At 41.1% G+C, this 18,663-nt stretch overlaps 1 protein-coding gene across 1 annotated transcript; it reads left to right on the forward strand.

Moving 5' to 3' along the window:
* Positions 1-4,570: 4,570 nt before the first annotated feature.
* On the forward strand, positions 4,571-6,288 carry LOC104444439. The gene is made up of 4 exons (XM_010058109.3): positions 4,571-5,227; positions 5,424-5,579; positions 5,658-5,766; positions 5,923-6,288. The coding sequence occupies exons 1-4, from the start codon at positions 4,676-4,678 to the stop codon at positions 6,117-6,119; spliced, it is 1,014 nt and encodes a 337-aa protein (XP_010056411.2). The 5' UTR covers positions 4,571-4,675; the 3' UTR covers positions 6,120-6,288.
* The last annotated feature ends 12,375 nt before the right edge of the window (positions 6,289-18,663 follow it).

Here is an 18,663-nt window from a genome sequence, read left to right on the forward strand (position 1 = left end):
CTTCAGGGCAACTTCCTCCACATCGCCCCAATATATTTAAGTTTTCCACTCTTGGAATGCTCTCAAAAAGACCTAGTGTATTTGGAGCACACTCTCCCATATCGACCATGTGCAATCAGGATTTTGCTCTAGAAATACTCTAAAAAAAATCTTGAACCGAAAATCACAAGGAGATAACAAACACTCTTACATTTAGGCCTTCAAGAAGACCATCTTATTCTTCGAAAAAGATCAATTTAAACCATCTAATTGTTTCTGCTAGATCAACATATTTCACTGGGGAACCGTAAATAAGGCGATCGATGAATCCATTCTGCAGTAGTAAGGATCAATCAAGATGAGCCACGTCTTGCTCTCATTGCTTGGAAACCGCGGGTCCCCTTTGCTTGTCTTTTTATCCTTGCAAAAGACAAAGACTAAGAAAAAGGAGGTCAATGGTCCGACAGACTGTCCAACTTTTCCCAGCCGAGTAACTCGACAGCTCCGTGCGAATGGTTTGGTAAGAAAAGAAAGAATTCTCTCTCTCTCTCTCTCTCTCTCTCTCTCTGAAGAGGAGGATGCTGTGAAACCGTGTTGATGTCACGTGTTCTTGTGTATTCTCACTTAAGCATTGAGGACCTGGGCTATTCTTGATAAGATATCTCAACGAATGTACTTTCTCGCGATTGGACCCTTCATTCATGTCGCGTCACTACCGTATTTGCTAAATCCGAATTCTTTAGGTCATTTTCTATAACGATGCCTTTTTAAAATAGTGCTTCTTCTCGCACCCCTTTTCGTTCCACTCAAATTGATAATGGATTATTAGGCTAAAATAAGTGAGGTGAGTGGGGCTCGAGCCTTTCGTTGACCTTCAATCTTTATGCATTTCTTAGGCTCGAAGGGCCTCTCCTCACTCCTTCACGGGTGCTTCGGAACAGCTTGTGGCTTTTTTTCCTAATCGTTTCCTTATTAATCTATGTCTACACCACCTATTAACAATACCAAGAATGAATGGGAAAATTCCAAATAAGAACTTGAAGTGAATCTATTTTCTCAAATAAGGATTCAAAGTGAATTTTGTGTCATATAATGACCTGAAGTGGACGTATTATTTCAAATAAGGACTGAAATGAATTTTGTGTCGAAATAAGAACCCGAAGTGATCAAATTAATCCCTATTGAGGACCTTAGTTCGTCGGTAGACATTTTTCGACAATTAAAATCAAGGCAATTTTGTCAGAAATCTGTGATTAGAAAAAAAAAGGGAAAATTCTAAATTAATTAAGTTTAGGTTATTCATTTAGATGTTTACGTTTTCTTCTTTCTTCTCTCCCGCTGCTCCTCAACCAAATTGCTGCTTGGTCATTATCGCGACTCAATTCTCGTCGCTCCTCGCCTTGCTCGACCGGTGGAGAATTTGGGTTTCCGCAAACAAAGAAAGAAGCATTTGGTTTTCTTCTTGTTTTTGAATTTGTGCCCCAACCAGCGAAGAATTCGGGTCTTCAACTTTGTAGAGGATGGGTACAAGGAATGGGGGAACTTTGGTCTTTGACTTTGCATAGGATGGATATAAGGAATAAGGAGATCGTAAAAAACTTAGGGTTTTTTTTTTTTTCTTCTGTTTTAGGATTTATTAATTTTCCTATATTTTTTTTTGGGACAAAATTGTCCAAACTCCAATCGTCGGAAATGTCACATGCTTGATAGTCGGCGAATATTTGGCTGACCAGCAAGCTTAGGTTCTTATTTAGAATTGATTCAACCACTTCGGGTTCTTATTTGAGATAATGGGTCCAACTTAGGTCTTTATCTGTCACAAAGTTCATTTCGGGTCTTTATTTGAGAAATTTAGTCAACTTCAGGTCCTTATTTGAAATTTTCCTAGAATGAACCTGTTTTCAGAGATTTGAATTTCCAATTTTACCCCTCCCCTCCTCTATACATTGAAAAAAATCATTAAGAGTTTTAATATTATAACTCTTATCCTAAAGACATGCATTTTTAATTCAAGCCAGACCAATTCAACTCATATAATTTTCTTTTCGTGTTGAAGACATCTGTTCTAATTTAAACCGTCACACCTCTCATTTGAAAAGTTGCCCTGAACAAAAGGAATAAAATCCTACTAAAACAACTTTCAAGATGCAAAGGTTTGACACGCCATATCAATCATGTCAATTGCCATATAATTTCACAATAGTCAAAAGACATGTTTATTTCTTCAGAACCACAATAGCATCGCAAAAAAGAGAAATTATTAGGTATATTAGATATACCATGTAGGATATGTATTAAACCATACAACAATGGCCATGTGGCAAATCGGGTCCACCTGTCAATTTTTATTTTATTTTATTGTTTCTCTCCCCTCTCTCTCATGGGAAAATGGTTCGTTACAATTGACAATCTTAGACATACGACAGAACTTGGACAATTAAAGCATTGGAGCTTAGGATTGGACACATCGAGAGGTGTTGTGATTCAGAGGAAAGGGATCCGTCTTATAGGTCCCTATGATGGAGATTGAGGTTTCATTTTCAATGGAGTATCAGCAATAAAAGTTAAATAATAACGACATTTAGGTGGATATGATGTGCCTTTGTAGGGTGAGATAATCCTAGGTTTTTGTTGCAATGAATTCTTCTTATGATTCTCTAGTTGAGACATAATTTACTTTATCTCAGGTAAGGATATAATAGTTGTGCTAAGAACAACAGGTTGAGCAGAGGAGGTTATTGTTCCGACGCAACCAGACAAGCTTCAATATCAAATCAGTCAAATCGTTCCAACAACCATCTTTTTCGGCATACAAATGATTTAATTGATAGGGCTACCGAAGTATCACCGATGCTACTATAAAAATGTCATCTATATAATTCTGTATCTTGAGGTAATAAAGAAGCTGGACTAGTATCTGAGTCCAAAGGGTTGGGCCGGGCGACTCTATGTTGAAGCTCCATGTCATTATGGCGAAGCAAACATGGGCTTGATGTTCTACTTCGTCTCCATCTTATTACCAGCTGCTAATTTAGGTAACGTATAATATCAGATGAGAGAGAGAGAGAGAGAGAGAGAGAGAGAGAGAGAAGTCCACACCAAGAAAGAGGGGAGAATCTGTCAAACGTGGTAGTAATAACGTGAGCATAGTTAAGGTTGAGCCAGTCCAATACCTAATCTAGGATAAGCTCGCATAGTATTAGTCCCCGAACTTTTAGATCGGAAACTAACTCTATTGAGATTGGGACCAAAGATTGAACCAACTGATTTTTTTTTTTTTTTTTTTGGTTTCATATTTTGTATTTCTTGAAAAGACAAACATATTCTTTTAAATGATATATCTATCAACAATGCGATATTGAACAACCAAATTATGAAATTCGATATATATCAAACATAAATCTAAGATAAAGTAACAACATAAATCTCTATTTACAATTTTTTAGTAGTGCTCGTTAGGTGGGCCAAGAGAGCAACTGACTTCACCACCTAAGCTGCACCTCGTGAGGCGAGCAAGGTGAGCGAGATTGAGGCAAGCAAAGAGGGTTTCTTATTATTCTTTTTTTGGTAGAATCGGGGCTTAGTTTTTACTTTCTAATTTTACACAATAGAACTGCATAAGAAAGAACACAGTGAAGGCGCTAGGGTTTAGAGTAGACAAAAATATATAATATATTATAAATTATGTATAGAGATATATAAGAAAAAATTAGTGTATCCTAGGACCGCAGATCAATCTGGCATAGTATAGGGTCTAAAAAGTCCCAAGATTAAGAATTAGCTCAATCCCATAGAAACCGGATCAATATGGCTAGGTTGGCTTGGATATTGAGAGAAAATATTAGGTACCTAAGTGATAGATACATCAACTTCATACTACTCCATTTAACGGTTGACCCGTGTCATTTTTTTGGCCTAGCCATGAGGGGCCCTTGCATTCTCCCTCTCCCTTCAATTAATTGACTTTCTCTCTCCTCTCTCTTCTGCCTTTTCCAAGAGAAAAAAAAAACAACAAAGCCTACTCTTGTTTTCTCAAAAGGCTCACACTTCCATAGACCCCGCCACCTTTAGCACACCACTTCCACCTCTCCCTCTGCCTTCGCCGACCCTAGTCGACCTCGAATCAGCAAATTTGAGGTCAAGCTGAGCTTTAGATCACAAATCTAGGGCTCACACGGGCTTAGATCCAAAATCCACGGCTCAAGTTTGCCGGTAGAGTTCGACAATGGAGGATTGAGACGGCAGTAAGGTGGTGGACTGAGATGATACTGATGTAGTGGTGGAAGGCGATTTGCAAGAGTCCGAGCTGAGGTCATCATCTCCAATGGAGTGAGAGGAGGAAGGAGAAGAAGAAAAAAGAAAAAGAGGGAAAAAACGAGTAAAAAATTAACTGAAGAAAGAGGTTGCAAAGTGTCTGATGGAAAAGAGAGGAGAGAGAGACTGTCGATTAATTAAAGGTAAGAGGGGGAATGCAAGGGTCCATGACGAGTGGCCCATAAATAACACGTGTTAACCGTTGGATGGACTAGTGTGAAGGTGATGTATCTGTCACCCGGCACCTAGTATTTTATCGGACGTCGATTGCTCACCCCTAATCAGCTGCGAACTCCACCGGAATCGTCGCTTCTGCAGTGTTTCGAGAGAGATTAGTGGAGCAGCTATCAATTCCTAGGGGAGAGTGTGAGAGAGAGAAGCAATGCGTGTCTTCCCTTTTGATTGGGCGACCCCAATTTCCAGAGCTCTGAGAAGGACGGGTTGGAGCAGGTGGACCAACTTTAAAAGAAGGGGGTGCTCACAACCCTCGCTTCGAGAAATCTTTCACTCTCCTTTTCGCAAAATCGCCCCCTCCCTCTCTTCTTCTCCTCCTCTCTTCATCTTTTCCTCTGCTCTATCAGCGCACAGCCTCTCGACCTCAAACTCGCCGGCTGCAATGGCGTCGACCGTCGTACCTGACCAGTTCCAGCGTGTCCTCGTCATGCGCCACGGCCACCGCAGCGACATGGGCCCGGGGGTCGACCGGTCGTGGTGGACCACGGTGCCCAGGCCATGGGACGCCCCTTTGTCCGACGAGGGCCGGAACAAAGCGCTGGAGACCGGCAAGAATTTCCGGGCTAAGCTCGAGTTCCCGATCCACCGGGTCGTCACGTCGCCCTTCCTACGGTGCGTCGAGACCGCACGGGCACTGATCGCCGGTCTCTCCACGGCGGACGACGGCGATTCTGCTGACTCATCATCATCGAGAATCAAGGTCGAGTAAACTATTCTGATCCACATGGGTTTTGCTGAAATTTCTTTCTTAATCGATTCCGATATATCCTTTAAGACTTTTGGTTCAAACTCCGTACACCTTTCTCACACAAAACAACAAAAAGAATGAGATAAGAAGGAATACCAAGTGCTTTTTACCAAATGCCCGCTCCCCTTCCTTTGCAAAAGCTTTGCAGGTATCTATAGAGTATGGAATGTGCGAGATCCTAAACGACATCTCGTTGTGGCATCACCCGACGGACCACGATTCATGGGGATTCGACATCAAAGAGCTCGAGGCTTCATTTCCACCGGGCGTCGCAGACCCTGCACCGCACCGGGTGTACAAGGAGGTACGAGGATTTTATGGGGTACTCTGTCTGGTCTCAAGAAGATTAGATTCTGATTGTAGAGTATCACAATTGCTGTAGATGCCACAATGGGGAGAGAGCGAATCCGGGGCAAGAGATCGATACCTCCACACCATTCACTCCGTCGTCGATAGATACCCTCAAGAAAATTTGCTGTTCGTCACTCATGGTGAGCTTCGGTTTGGCATTTCATTTATTTCCTTGTAATCAATTAAATCAAAATTGAAACCCATATGATGTCGGGCATACATATCCACGATAATGGCACGAAAAGAGAAGACGTTTTTACGTCATGCCATGTTTTCTAAGCCAGCTTCGAATGCAGGGGAAGGAGTGAAGGTCATGGCCTCGACATATTGGAAGGACGCAAGAGGGCATGAACTAAGGCCGGACTATTTTGGGTACGCGCATCTCAAAAGGCAACTCGTTCGAAATGGCAACTTGTTCAACGCTAGTAAATTTAGGATCACCACAAAACCTGATGAAACCGGCATCGAGCTCAAGCCGCTGCAACAAGCATGAACTAGAGTTTGCACTTGCTGTATTTTACAGAGCATTGGGAGGGTTTGAGTTGCTTTTCTATGCTGGTTTTGTGATATGTGGGTTGTGTTGGATCATTTTGATGTTATAACAGTTTATGTTGTTCGTCCTCTCTTGACCGTGACCCGTTTAATGCCGCTAACTTGGGAATTATATTGAGAGCCAGAGTTCGTACTGCTGCAATACCTGAACTAGAGGCGTCTCATAAATAAAGATGCTTGAATCTGATCTAAATAGAAAGAATAAACAGGGACCAGAATTGCTCTGTCTCTGAATCTTGTCAAATCATGGAAGCTTAGACAAATGAAAAACTCGTCTCCTCAGCAGACCCTTCCCTTTTTTTTTTTTCTGAATACGTAACATTTCATTCAAGTAGGGAAAATATTACAACCCATAGACAGGTTTCAGTACATAGCATATCCAAGAGAATTTGAGGAGGTGAAAAGGTCCAGTTTGGAGATAGGGTTCCATGGCCATGGGCCTTGGTGCCCCAATTAGCTATTGAGTTGGCTTCACGTCTGCAATGTCGTATACGTGTATTGGGGAATTGGACAATCAGCGTGGCGCTGTCTGCGAACAGGGCTCGACATTCCCATGGTGGCAATTGGCAATCGTTTACAATTTCTACCATCACAAGACAGTTGGATTCAACCTGTAGGTGAGTGTCTGCCATTCCTTTCTGCAGCATAAATTGGAGAGTGAGATTTAGGGCTTGAATCTCTGTTTGCAGCAGGGAGGATGCTAGTACGCTACTAGAGAAACCATTGATCAAAATCCCTGCGTGATCTCTGCAAACATACGCGATGTTTCCCGTGTGACATTGTGACGCCCAAATTCTAATCTCTTCACTTGTTAGTTAGAATTGGCACGTTTGAGGCTAACTAAAATTTATTCTGGTAAAGACCTACTTCGTACATGAGAGTGGAAGGTGGAAGGGGGAGGGATTATTTTAAGAAGAAATTTTCCTCCCCATGTTGCAGCCAAGTGGAGTTGAGGAGGAAGGGGGAGGCAACACTTGTACATCTTATTATATATATATATATATATATATATATATATATATATATATATCATTCTCCTTCCTTGAAACGTTCGATACCTTTTCCCCAATAGACACGCGTCTTCTCTTCTTCTCCCTACCGAAACACCCACTTATTTTCTCCCCTGTTCTTGCTTCGTTCCACCAAAAACCCGACCTCATCTTGGCCTCTCACGATTGGTGCCTCCATCCAGCAGCAAAATCTTCTGTTGGGAGCTTCGCCGCCGGCCGTGGAACCCTAGCTTGCCCAACGCCTCCTCCCTTCCCCACCGGTGAAAGATCTAGGCAAGTGGGGCTGTGTTTAGAGTTTCAGGTTCATGAAAAGGCTGTTTCTAGATGTGCATGTGAGAATTGGGGTAGATTTTGAAGTTGTGTGCGAGAAATTTGGGAACCAAAGCTCTGTTTGGGAGCTAAAATTTGGGGGACTCGAAGTTCTATTCCTTTGCGCTAGACAATGGTTGTTAGATGAGGTACTATCGCATGTTATCTAGAGGATTTTCCTCTCCTCCGGTTTTGTTGTGGTTCGGCCACACCTATGGTGTGCCGTTTGCAAGTTGTCTGTCTGGTTAATGGCCATCGTGGGAGTAGAAAGTCTGCAAGAAAGTTGAGAAATATTGTTTTGCTTGGTAGAAGGCCATGAGTGTTGTGAACATTTGCTTTGTATCGAGTTGTGGAATGTTTCTTGTGGGTAAAGACCTACTGTGATTAATTTTAGATGCTGTGGAAGAGTCTTGAGGTGTTGTAATAAAGATTGGTAGAGAAATTTGCAGTTTGGTTGAACTAAAAACAGAAGAAAACAGTATAAGATGCTTCTATTTTAGAGAAATATAGATGGAAAGCCTTTTGTTTTGGTGCTGCCTTAAATTCTGATGATGTAGATAAGGAAAAGAACAAGTTTACTTAAGAGAACATTCATTAGATCAAGTTCGGCATCTAGTTATAGCAAGGTTAATGAGAAAATGTGTTGCTAAGAGCATTTACCTTGAACTAGTAAGTTGTACTTTAGAAAACAGCAATACCTTAGGTGATTCCACGATTTTTTTTGTAATTTTCTAGAAATAATTGGACATTAAACCCTTAATGAAAGTTGTAGGACACATCCTTAGAAATGACATATCAAAATTTGAGAGCAAATGGTCAAGGTTAAGGTGGTGAAACGATATTTCTTCTGTAGGTACTAAATTTGATAGTTGCTACAGAATTTTGAAGAGAAGACATCAAATTACTTCTCTTAATACACTGAGGATGCCATTGTTAATCTTAGGTTAGGCTTAGGTTTCTTCATAGAAAATGTTAGTCTATGTCTCTTCTATAACATACTGAAATTTCATAACATTCCAATAAGGTTAGATATATTTTTGTGTCTGTGATTGAAACTGCTCATTTCAGTCTATAGACTGCTTTGATATGAGGATGTGCAGCAGTTGCTGTGTCGCCTTTAATGGGGGTTCCTTTGTACCTTGAAGTATCTAATGATGTATGTTTATACCTATTTGTGATTGTTCACATACTGAAGTTGTTGATGCTACAACAAGGCTGAATTGTGAATGTGTGGTTAGCTAAAGAGCCAAGGTGAGACCTCGGGTGTCAGGGTGCCTGGAGAGGGGTGACGAGGAGTAGTGGTATTATCTCCAGAAGTTTGAGAATGGTTGAATAACTTCTTAGGGGACCTCGTGATGTCAGGTTGGGTGCGAGGGGGACAGGGTAGAGTGTCATCTCCCTCTGGGTGATCGTGGATCTTATGATGCCAGGTTGGGTGCGAGGGGTTCAAGGTGGAGTGTTGTCTCCCCCTGGGTAATTGTTGCAACTAGATTTATGTGGATTCAACAAATTGATGACTTATTAACCTATTTGTCTTATTATTGGCCAAATCAAAGTTAGGACTAACCGCCCATTTGCTGAGTTTTTATTTTAAAAACTCAATACTTATTTATTGTGTATTTTCTTTAAATTAAAAGGTGACTAAGGAGTGCTCGAAGTGTGGGAGAGTTTTGTTTTTGTCGATCTATGTACATACTCGATAGGAGGCGGGATATTTAATGTTTGTAGCTCCTATTGTTTTTTTTTTTTTTTTTTTTTGTAGAAATCCCCCTCCTTAGCCTCATCTCCTAATGTATACGTAAAATTTTTTTTTGATAAATATAGTCAAGTGCAGCTCAGTTTCTTATGACTCAACTTAGAATGAAATTTATTTTATTCCAGGAATTAATATCTCCCATAATTTATAAAGCAAGTCATGTGAGTTGATCTCAGATAATGGGTGTCACAGACTTGTTGTAGGAAAAGCCCCATCAATGTTGATTGTGAGTGTGCCAGGCTCTAAGGGGATCCACAACCGATGGGGGTTTAGCAAAGGATGCCCTATGTCCGACGCCGGCTGATTGTTCAACGGGTAATCGCTACAGTTGTGATCGCCAAATCCACAATCTGTTTGGGCTTTTTGCGTTGGTGTCGGAAGATGAAGCGGTTTCACGCTTTCCATATCTGCCAAAGAAGGGATGCGATGTTCTCCAGATCAGGTAAGTTGGCTCTACTCGCAAATAGATCTGCTAGCCAAGCATCAATTCAATGATGTGTGTTGTAAGCTGATATGTCTATCTTGACCTTGGGGTGGGGCCAAATACCCTGTGTCCATGGGCATAGTAGAAATAGATGTTCAGTAGTTTCAGGGATTTGGGATGGGCAGAGCTGACATACCGGGAAGGGGATAATGTGTCATCAGAATAGGTTGTCCCTTGTAGAGAGCGTGTTGTGGCAAAGCGACCATAGGAAGATTCGAAGTTTGGGGGCGGTCTTTGCTTTCCAAACCTGTCGCCATAACATGGGTGGCATTTGGTAGGATGTGGATGCACGGGTGCTAGCTTTGTTGTGAGCTGTTTGTTTGAGGGAAGTATAACCACTTTTCACAATATATAGTCCCATCAGCGTCCCTATCCATATAAGTTGATTTGTAGTGGAAGTAGAGCTTAGCTGTATGGCGACAATATCCTCGACAGTCTGGTCATCGAAGCTACTATGGAGTAGAGGAACGTTCAAAGTAGTCTGTTCTGGATTGATAAAGCTAGCCACCATCTTGGGCTTTTCTTTGGTTGCGGGTTCGCCAATGATCCCTTTGGGTAGCCATTTGTCCTTGCGGATTCTTATCCTCTGCCCATTACCAATGGACCACTGAAGTTGAGGTAAAATAGAATCTCGACCTAAGAGTAGACTTTGCCAGTCCCAAGATGGTCTAGGTCCTTTAGCTACATGCCAGAAGTTGGTATTGTGAAAATATAATCCTTTGAAAACTCGACTCCACAATGATGATGGGTTTTGGAATAAGCGCAATGCTTGTTTACCCATAAGTGCTTTGTTGAATGTAAGTAAATCTCGAAATCCAAGCTGTCCATTATCCTTCCGCTCTTAAAGTAGGACCCAACTTTTCCAATGTATTCCCGACCTAGTACTATTATTTTGCCACCAAAACTTGGCTATTTTCTACTCAATGGATTTACACATAGAGACAGGAAGCTTAAATATTGACATGGTGTATTGTGGGAGGGCCTGTACCACTATCTTTAACAAGATTTCCTTCCCGCCTTTAGATATAAGGTTCTCTTTCCACCTAGCTAGCTTTGCACTAACCCGCCCTAGAATTCAAGCTGACCTATCTTTTTTGGAAACCCTCTAATCAGACGGTATACCCAAATATTTGCCAGTTTTTTCAAGCACGGGTACTCTCAATTCTCTAGCCAGGTTTTGCTTTAAACTAATAGGGCAAGCTCTACTGAGGAAGAGTCTTGATTTGTTTCTATTCATAGCTTGGCTCGTGGCTAAACAGTATTGTTGCAATATGTTCGCTAAATTTTGGCATTCAAGGAGTCGGCCATCTAAGAAAAATATTGCATCATTTGCAAAAAATAGATGAGATAGGGTAAGACACCACTTGTTAAATTGGATCCCCTTTAGATTTCCCATGTTGACTACTTGCTGGATAAGGATAGATAAGACATTAGCCAAAAGGTTGAACATGTATGGAGAAATAGGATCACCTTGTCTGAGCCCCCTTGTTGAATGGAAATAGGGTAATGATTCACCGTTTAATTTGACACTAAGGGAGACCATAGTAATGCATTGCATCACCCATTGCACCCATTTACCATGAAATCCCAATTGTCGAAGATAGGCTTTTAGAAAGTACCACTCAACCTGATCATATGCTTTCTTCATATCCAACTTTAGTATGGCCTGAAATTTTTTCTTCCTTGCCCTGATTTTTAGCTGATGTAGGACCTCTTGGACAACCAAAATGTTATCTTGTATTTGTATTTGTCTGCCAGTCACAAAGGCACTCTGTTCCATTGAAATCAACTTAGGTAACCAAGGTTTCAGGCGATTTGCTAGCACTTTGGATATTATTTTATAGATAAAATTGCAGAGACTAATGGGTCGATATTAATCTAACCTCTCAGCATGCGGTATCTTTGGGATCAGTGCAATAAGTATTCTATTGATATTGGGGGGCAACACACTTGAGATGAAAAAGTCTTGCACAAAGGTAAATATGTCTTCCTGTAGAATGTCCCAATGAGTTTGGTAGAACCACCCATTCAAGCCATCGGGTCCCAAGGCTTTAGTAGCCCCTAATTGAAAGGTGGCTTGCTTGACTTCCTCCCGAGAGACCTTTGCTATTAAAGCTTGTATTCATCTCTGCTATAACCACTTGGGGACATTGTGTCAGAATAGGGCCATAATCACGGTGGCCCACCGAGCTTAGAGGCTTCAAAAGAAATCCATCATTATATTCTACATTTGAGTGGAATCTTGGATCCACCTTTGATGTTCATCCTGTGGCATACTGATGTGGTTGTTTTGTCGTTGTTGTATAGTAGTCGCATAGAAAAACTTCGTGTTCTTGGCGAAGTTTCTTGTCCCCCCACCTCAACTAATTTATGCGTGATCTCATCGCCCAATATTTTCCTCCTGTTGCCATAAGTGTTGGACTTCATCCTTAAGACGATTTATCTATGCTTTGTCATAGTGGTGTTCGGGTTGATTGATATATTGTTGAATTTGCTGCTGTAACAGATGAAGCTGATGATGACTGTTGGAAAATTTTGATTTACTCCACCCGGCGAGTGCCAAAGAGGTAATTTAAAGCTTTCGAGGGAGAGAGGAGTCCATTAGTGGTAAAGAGACCCAAGCATCTACAATAACCTTGCGACAATCCTGATTTTGGAGCCAAAAAGCTTTGAAAGTGAAAGCCTTCCACCTTCTTGGTGGGATGAGGTCAGTAGTCAGTAAAAGCGAGCTATGGTTAGAACCTAGAGTGGGTAAGGCAAAAACTTCGGCTTCCGGGTAAGACAATCGCTAGTCCATTGTACACAACATTCTATCAATTCGTTCTTTTACCACATCCTCACCATCTCTATTGCTCACCCATGTGAAGGCACAACCCTTGCTCTCAATATCCATTAGCGAACATTCATTTATAAATTCTCGAAAAGAGTACAACCTATAAGGCTCAGCTGGTCTCTTACCCACTTTCTCCCAATGATATATAATCTCATTAAAGTCTCAATGCACATCCATGGTAGGGTATTAGAGTAACTGAGGTGTCTCAAATCGCCCCATAGCTGCTATCGTTGTTGATAGACCACAAGCGCATGAAGACTAGTAAGTCTCATTGTGTTTCCACTCGGTTCAATAGTGCATATCATGTCAATGAAATGTGTAGTATGTCTCTCGACACATAACGAGACCTAATCATTCCAAAAAACCACCATCCCCTAGCCAAACCCATTAGGCTCACCACAAAACACTTTGGGTATTACAACCTCCACTGAATTTTTTGGATCACAATGTCTTGGTTTTTTGTTTTCATAAAAAATACTACGTCGGGCCTTTCTTGGACCACTAGGGCCCTAAGCGCTTGAACTACTAGGGGATTGCCCAGTCCCTGACAGTTCCAACTAATTAGCTTCATTTGTCATTTGGTGGCTTTTTGGGGCAAGCCACCACAGTCCAACTACCTACCTTGTCAACCTCGTATATCGGGGTATCCATAAGAAGAGATTCATCAAGGCCTTCATTTAGATAAGAACGCGACCCATGAGGAGCATACCTTTTAACTTTCTTGAGAGGACTCGCTTTAGTATGCATTCCGGTACTCTTTAGTTTCTTTGTTTTGGAGGAGCCTACCTTTGAATCTTCAATCATTTCATGCTGGTCCTGTACAGGGGACTTCAGCTTAAGTGCTAGATCTTCTTGTGGAGAGTCAATGAGAGGTGCACACCTTAGGAGTGGATTTGTAGGATGATCAATAAGTTGTACTAAGCTTACTTCCATGTTAGCTTGTTGCTGGCTAGTGTTGCGTGAGGATCAACACGGAGTAAAAGAGTCGAATGCTAAGGAGTTTCAAGTATGGTCTCTTCTACTTCATCTCGTTTAGGTTGTGCCTCATAAAAAGCTTGCCAAAATGGGCTATGTTCTCGAACTTCAGCTCTTAACCATTGACCATAATATAACTTGTCTTTCCCTTCTATTTTTGCCTCATCAAAGGGGATATCTTTACAGTACATTGCATAATGGCTAAGAATGCCACATGAGTAGCAATAGTGGGATAAGCGTTCGTAGCGAAAATCGAGCCATATGTTCTTCCCTTCTAATCTGATTAACTTCCTAGGTTTAAGTGGTTCTTACAATTTGATTTCCACGTGAGCCCTGCTTGCCCGTAGTGTTGTGCCTTCTCTACTCTCACTCTTTACTTCCTGCACCTTATAGATATTTCTCACAGCTTTACTTATCATTTCATCTGTACATCTTTCTAGGGGAAGCCCAAAAAATTGCGCCCAAAAACTTGCACCCAAAAGGCACAAGTGGTAAAGTCATAGCAATGTAATGGAGTGTTGGGTATTCAAGGTTTCATGATAACAAGATGGCTCGAGAATAGCCAAGGACCATTGTCTAACACCCTCTATTTTTCTCCTTATGAGTTGAATTTAAACACATATAGCCCTGCTTCACGTTGAGAAATTTCAACTTGGTCATTGTGCCATGCTCTTTTCAGAGTATTCTGAAACGCTCGGAAATTAATAGAAGGGTTAAAGAGAAGTTTACCAACCAAGATTAATTTACATTCTCCTAACTTCTTTGCAGGGGCTGCTTCATCCCACACATGACTTCCTATTCAGACCAGAGTCTACCCAATTTGTTGCAGAGAGCAGCGAGACGGGCATCCCCTTCTTGGCTAATGCAGTCCATCAGCAAGCATGCCGCGGGTAGGAAGGCAGAGGAGGTAGGTATTGGGTATGTGTCGCATGCAGTACATAGGGGAAAATGACCGGAATAGGCCAAGCCAAAGGAAAGTAACCATGCGAAGCAATAGACATGCCTGGTCAAGATTGTGGGTAAAGGACAATAGAGGTAGGTCAGCCAAATTTGCGGGGTTCAGTCAAATAGGGCAATTGGGAAAATAGGATCAACAAATGGGGAGAATTGCATCGAGCATGGAACAGGGTTCAAGAGCATGAGATTGTGGGTGGAAACAACAAAGATGAAATTGGGTGGGCCAGGCGGATGAAAGCCACGGCTAAAAGGGGGAGAAGCTTCGAGCAATTAAAATGGTGTCGACGGTACAATGGAGGTCAACTATGGGTATAAGGGTTTGGTGAAGAAGAAAATACCATAGGGTAGAAGGGAGCTCTACATGTCGAGAGGATTTTTTCATTGTGCAAACCCTTCCTTGCTTGTTATAACTTGTATCGTCACCACTTTGACGGGCTCAGGAGCTACTCGAAATGGTTAGGTGTTAGAAGCGTGCGGCAGAAGACTGATATCTTTAACCTAGGAAATCATTAAGGGACAACTCAAGTCCAAGTCCATCTATTATTTAGTTAAAACCATCTCTACTAAAAAATTTATGATAATTAGATGTTAGCTAATTAACTGTTTCACACAACATCAATTCTCCAATATGAGACTTTTTTCTAGCATAACTTCTATGTGCATCTTAACAATCTTACTCCCACTTGTGAGCTCATTAATCGACTCATCTTCGCCCATATTTAAATGAAGAAGATGTCGCATCAAGAAGACCTTAACTCGTACGTGTTTAAGAGGGCATACATTAATCCCGCAAAAGTCTTCTCTTACGAATGGTAAATGCAACATTACTCTGACATCAGTCGCATAACATTCAATGCATATCTATCCAATAACTTTCAATCAACTTGCTTCCTAGACTATTGTTTCTTCACATAGCAAATTCCTATTGTACAAAACAAAATCCCTTTCCACCCACAATCTTGGAAGTGTTGTCTCGGAGGCCTAGCAAGGTAAAATAGTTGAGGTTGAGCCTCCATGAACTTTTTGCTCTTGGGTCAAAACAAGATGCCTAATTTTAGCAATGGTATATGAGGAGATAGGATTTGCATAGGACAATCAAAGTAGAGAATCTTGTTGGGGTCGAACTTGTGTGGAACCAAATGGCCACTACCATTGTCGATATGGGGTTTGGCAAGTTGGGTGGTGGTGGAAGCAATATCAACAACAGAGGATCAATGATGTGCAACGTTGCACATGAGTAAGCCCTCAAGGCCTATTTTTCCTCCACCAAAGAGCTTGATCTAGGAACCTAGAAAAGAATGAGGACAAGAGCACAAATCTATGCATCTTTCTTCAATTTTTGGGACTTCAATTCTCTTGAACTATTCCCAATAACAACAATATTGTTTCTTGACATGGTATTAGAGTCGGTGCTATCCCTTTCATATGTGTCCTGAGAAGGGGTGTTAGAATATTGTCCTCCATCGTTTGACAATAGTCATGTATGCTCTTCACATTCATGCAATCTCTCTCCACATCATAGCTTAAGCTTTTGGATTTTCTAACTTGGTTTAGAACTAGACAATCCTGAGTGCACAACCGAATGAAAATCTTGTATTTCATGTCATTTTTTTTCAATAACTATTGACATTCCTAGAGACTCATTGTTGTTTGAGGAACCATTCATCGAGTTTGTTTTGCAACAACGCCAAATGCATTGACGGCTTCATTTCTCCATGAAAGTCATCGCAACTATTGAGAAAACCTTCTAATATATTTTGAACTTGACAAAACAATGCATGATATCTTACAAGCTTAATATATGCAAGAGCTATTTATATTTCAAGTAATATCCATGTAAAAGGAACTTTGATGTACTAAGTGAAAAGATACAAACAGCTGGAAGAACCTACATGAATAAGTCTAGACGAATGGGGAGTTCCTATAGACTTAGAGATATCAAGGTGAATAGTCTAAAGAATTTATAGGAATATCGTATTCAAAGTACCTATTGAGAAGCAATTGGATATAACCAAAGTCTAATATAAATAGGAACAAAAGTAGGAAGTCTAATATGACCAAAAGTTTGATACAAGTAGAAGTTTGCTATTACTAGAACACCTACACTACCTATGTCACACATTGATCCTCGAGCGCATGCCCATTCATTGGTGGTTGATAAAATTTGTGACGTCCCAAGACGCGTTGCTGCCCATTCATTTTTAATGCACATGTGGAAGTGAATTAAACACCCATAACAATAAACATCATGGGATGGGAAGCAAGACAATCACATCAAACCAAACACTTTTATACACAAGCTGAGTTTATAAACAAGGTCTACAAAAAGGTCGGTTTTCAAAAAGGAACTGTCCTACGACCTACTAATCGGATACGTTCATCGATCCTTTAGACTCCACTGGCTTCGGGGGCGTCGGGTCCTCCATAGCTCCATTAGGAGGGTAAGTTGCACCCTCGCCAAAAGTGGCATTGACAACCACCACGGGGATCTCAAAATCCTGGAGAGGACCCACTCTGTATCCATTGAGTCCATGAAGGAACCATGCCTTGAATTGATGAGATACGCTCTCAAGTAGGCCTTCGTCGACCTAGACAGTGGTCACGATCAACTCATAGACCCAATGACTACCGAGGATCCAAAAATCTATCCCCTGCTTAGTAATAGCCTGCAACTATCCAAAACGTTACAGAGGAACTGCAATCTAAAGACCTGAAAATATTGAGCCCATGACGGGGTGAGACAATGTCTCAGTAACTTTACCCCCTAAACTCTAACTAGGAAGGAAATACGCTTAGGGCATCCTAACCACACAACCACGCAATCACAGAGACTTAGCGCATCTTAGATCCTTTCCTGCATGTCAGTACAATTCATATACCCAACCATATGCTGTAATCAAACTCAAACAATTTAACGCCATCACTTTCATCTCAATAAATACAAGGGGTCTCGATTATAGGGCCAAATCATTATGACACGTCACATTTGTGTCACACAATTTTGTCCCATAATCCAACGCGTCAATTTCACTCAACATGCGTTCCAATTGTTAATCATGGCCACACATGGGCATGGCCTACTCGATGTTCGGCGGTCTTCTGGCGTAACCAGACATCGTCTTACCCCATCAAGCACGACAACGTCACTACATCGATGGCATTCCATAAAAGAGCATCAGTCCAGCCTTAATTGCAACCGGCATCCATTGGTAGGGCATCCCATATAGGGGCACGTCTAGCTCAACAGCTTAGGACGCATAACCATTCATGTACCCATCCAATTCCTAGCCAAGACATTGTGCTTTGCACTCAATTTCCCAAATTAAAATATTGTACTTGGCCCATTTTCTTCGTATTAAAAACACATAGTAAAATAATCGCGTGTGGGTACATAGTCAATTTGAACCAAAAAACCTAATATCCTTCATTTTCAAATCTTACTATTTGATATAGTATTTAAAACTATTTTCAGTGTCAAAACCCGACACTTGGTAATTTATAAATAATTACCGAAATTTTCAAATTTTGAATTAAATACTCAAAATTTCAATCACCACTCAGTTTGCACAATTTAACACTCAATTGTAGAAACTAAGTACACTATTGCAATCAACACGAAATTCTGGTCACTAGCTATCCCGTTATAATTTTCGAAAATATTAAATAATTAAATAAATACAAAAATTAATTCAATAAATCAATTTAAATTCAATAAATAACAACTTATGCCAAAAACACTAATCTAACCACCTAAATGGGAATTTCCGAACCTATCTAGATAAATAGTACGACTACTTTAGCTCTTAATCTATCCGTTCTAACCATCTAACATGCACAAATGGATAATTAAATCACTAATCAATTTTGATTTCCCCTAAGCATTATTAACTCCTTAAGTAGAGTTTATCAAGTAAACTCATCGATTTTGCAATCTGATGAGTCCACGGTGATGGCAACGTAGAGGTGGGCGATAACCAAGCCCATGGCAGCACCAACGAAAGTCCGGAAGGGCCCAGAAAAGCCACATGAAGGCTCATGACCCTTGCTGGCTTCAGCCTCTGCTTGCTGCCAAAGAAGTTGAACTGAGCGACAAAAGTGGCTGGAAAAGCTTAGGATGGCTAGCGGAGGCTGCTGCGGGGCTAGGCAAGTGACGCGGACGGC

The sequence above is a fragment of the Eucalyptus grandis genome, chromosome 5 (genome assembly GCF_016545825.1).
Source record: "Eucalyptus grandis isolate ANBG69807.140 chromosome 5, ASM1654582v1, whole genome shotgun sequence".
In the NCBI taxonomy this organism is placed as follows: domain Eukaryota; kingdom Viridiplantae; phylum Streptophyta; class Magnoliopsida; order Myrtales; family Myrtaceae; genus Eucalyptus; species Eucalyptus grandis.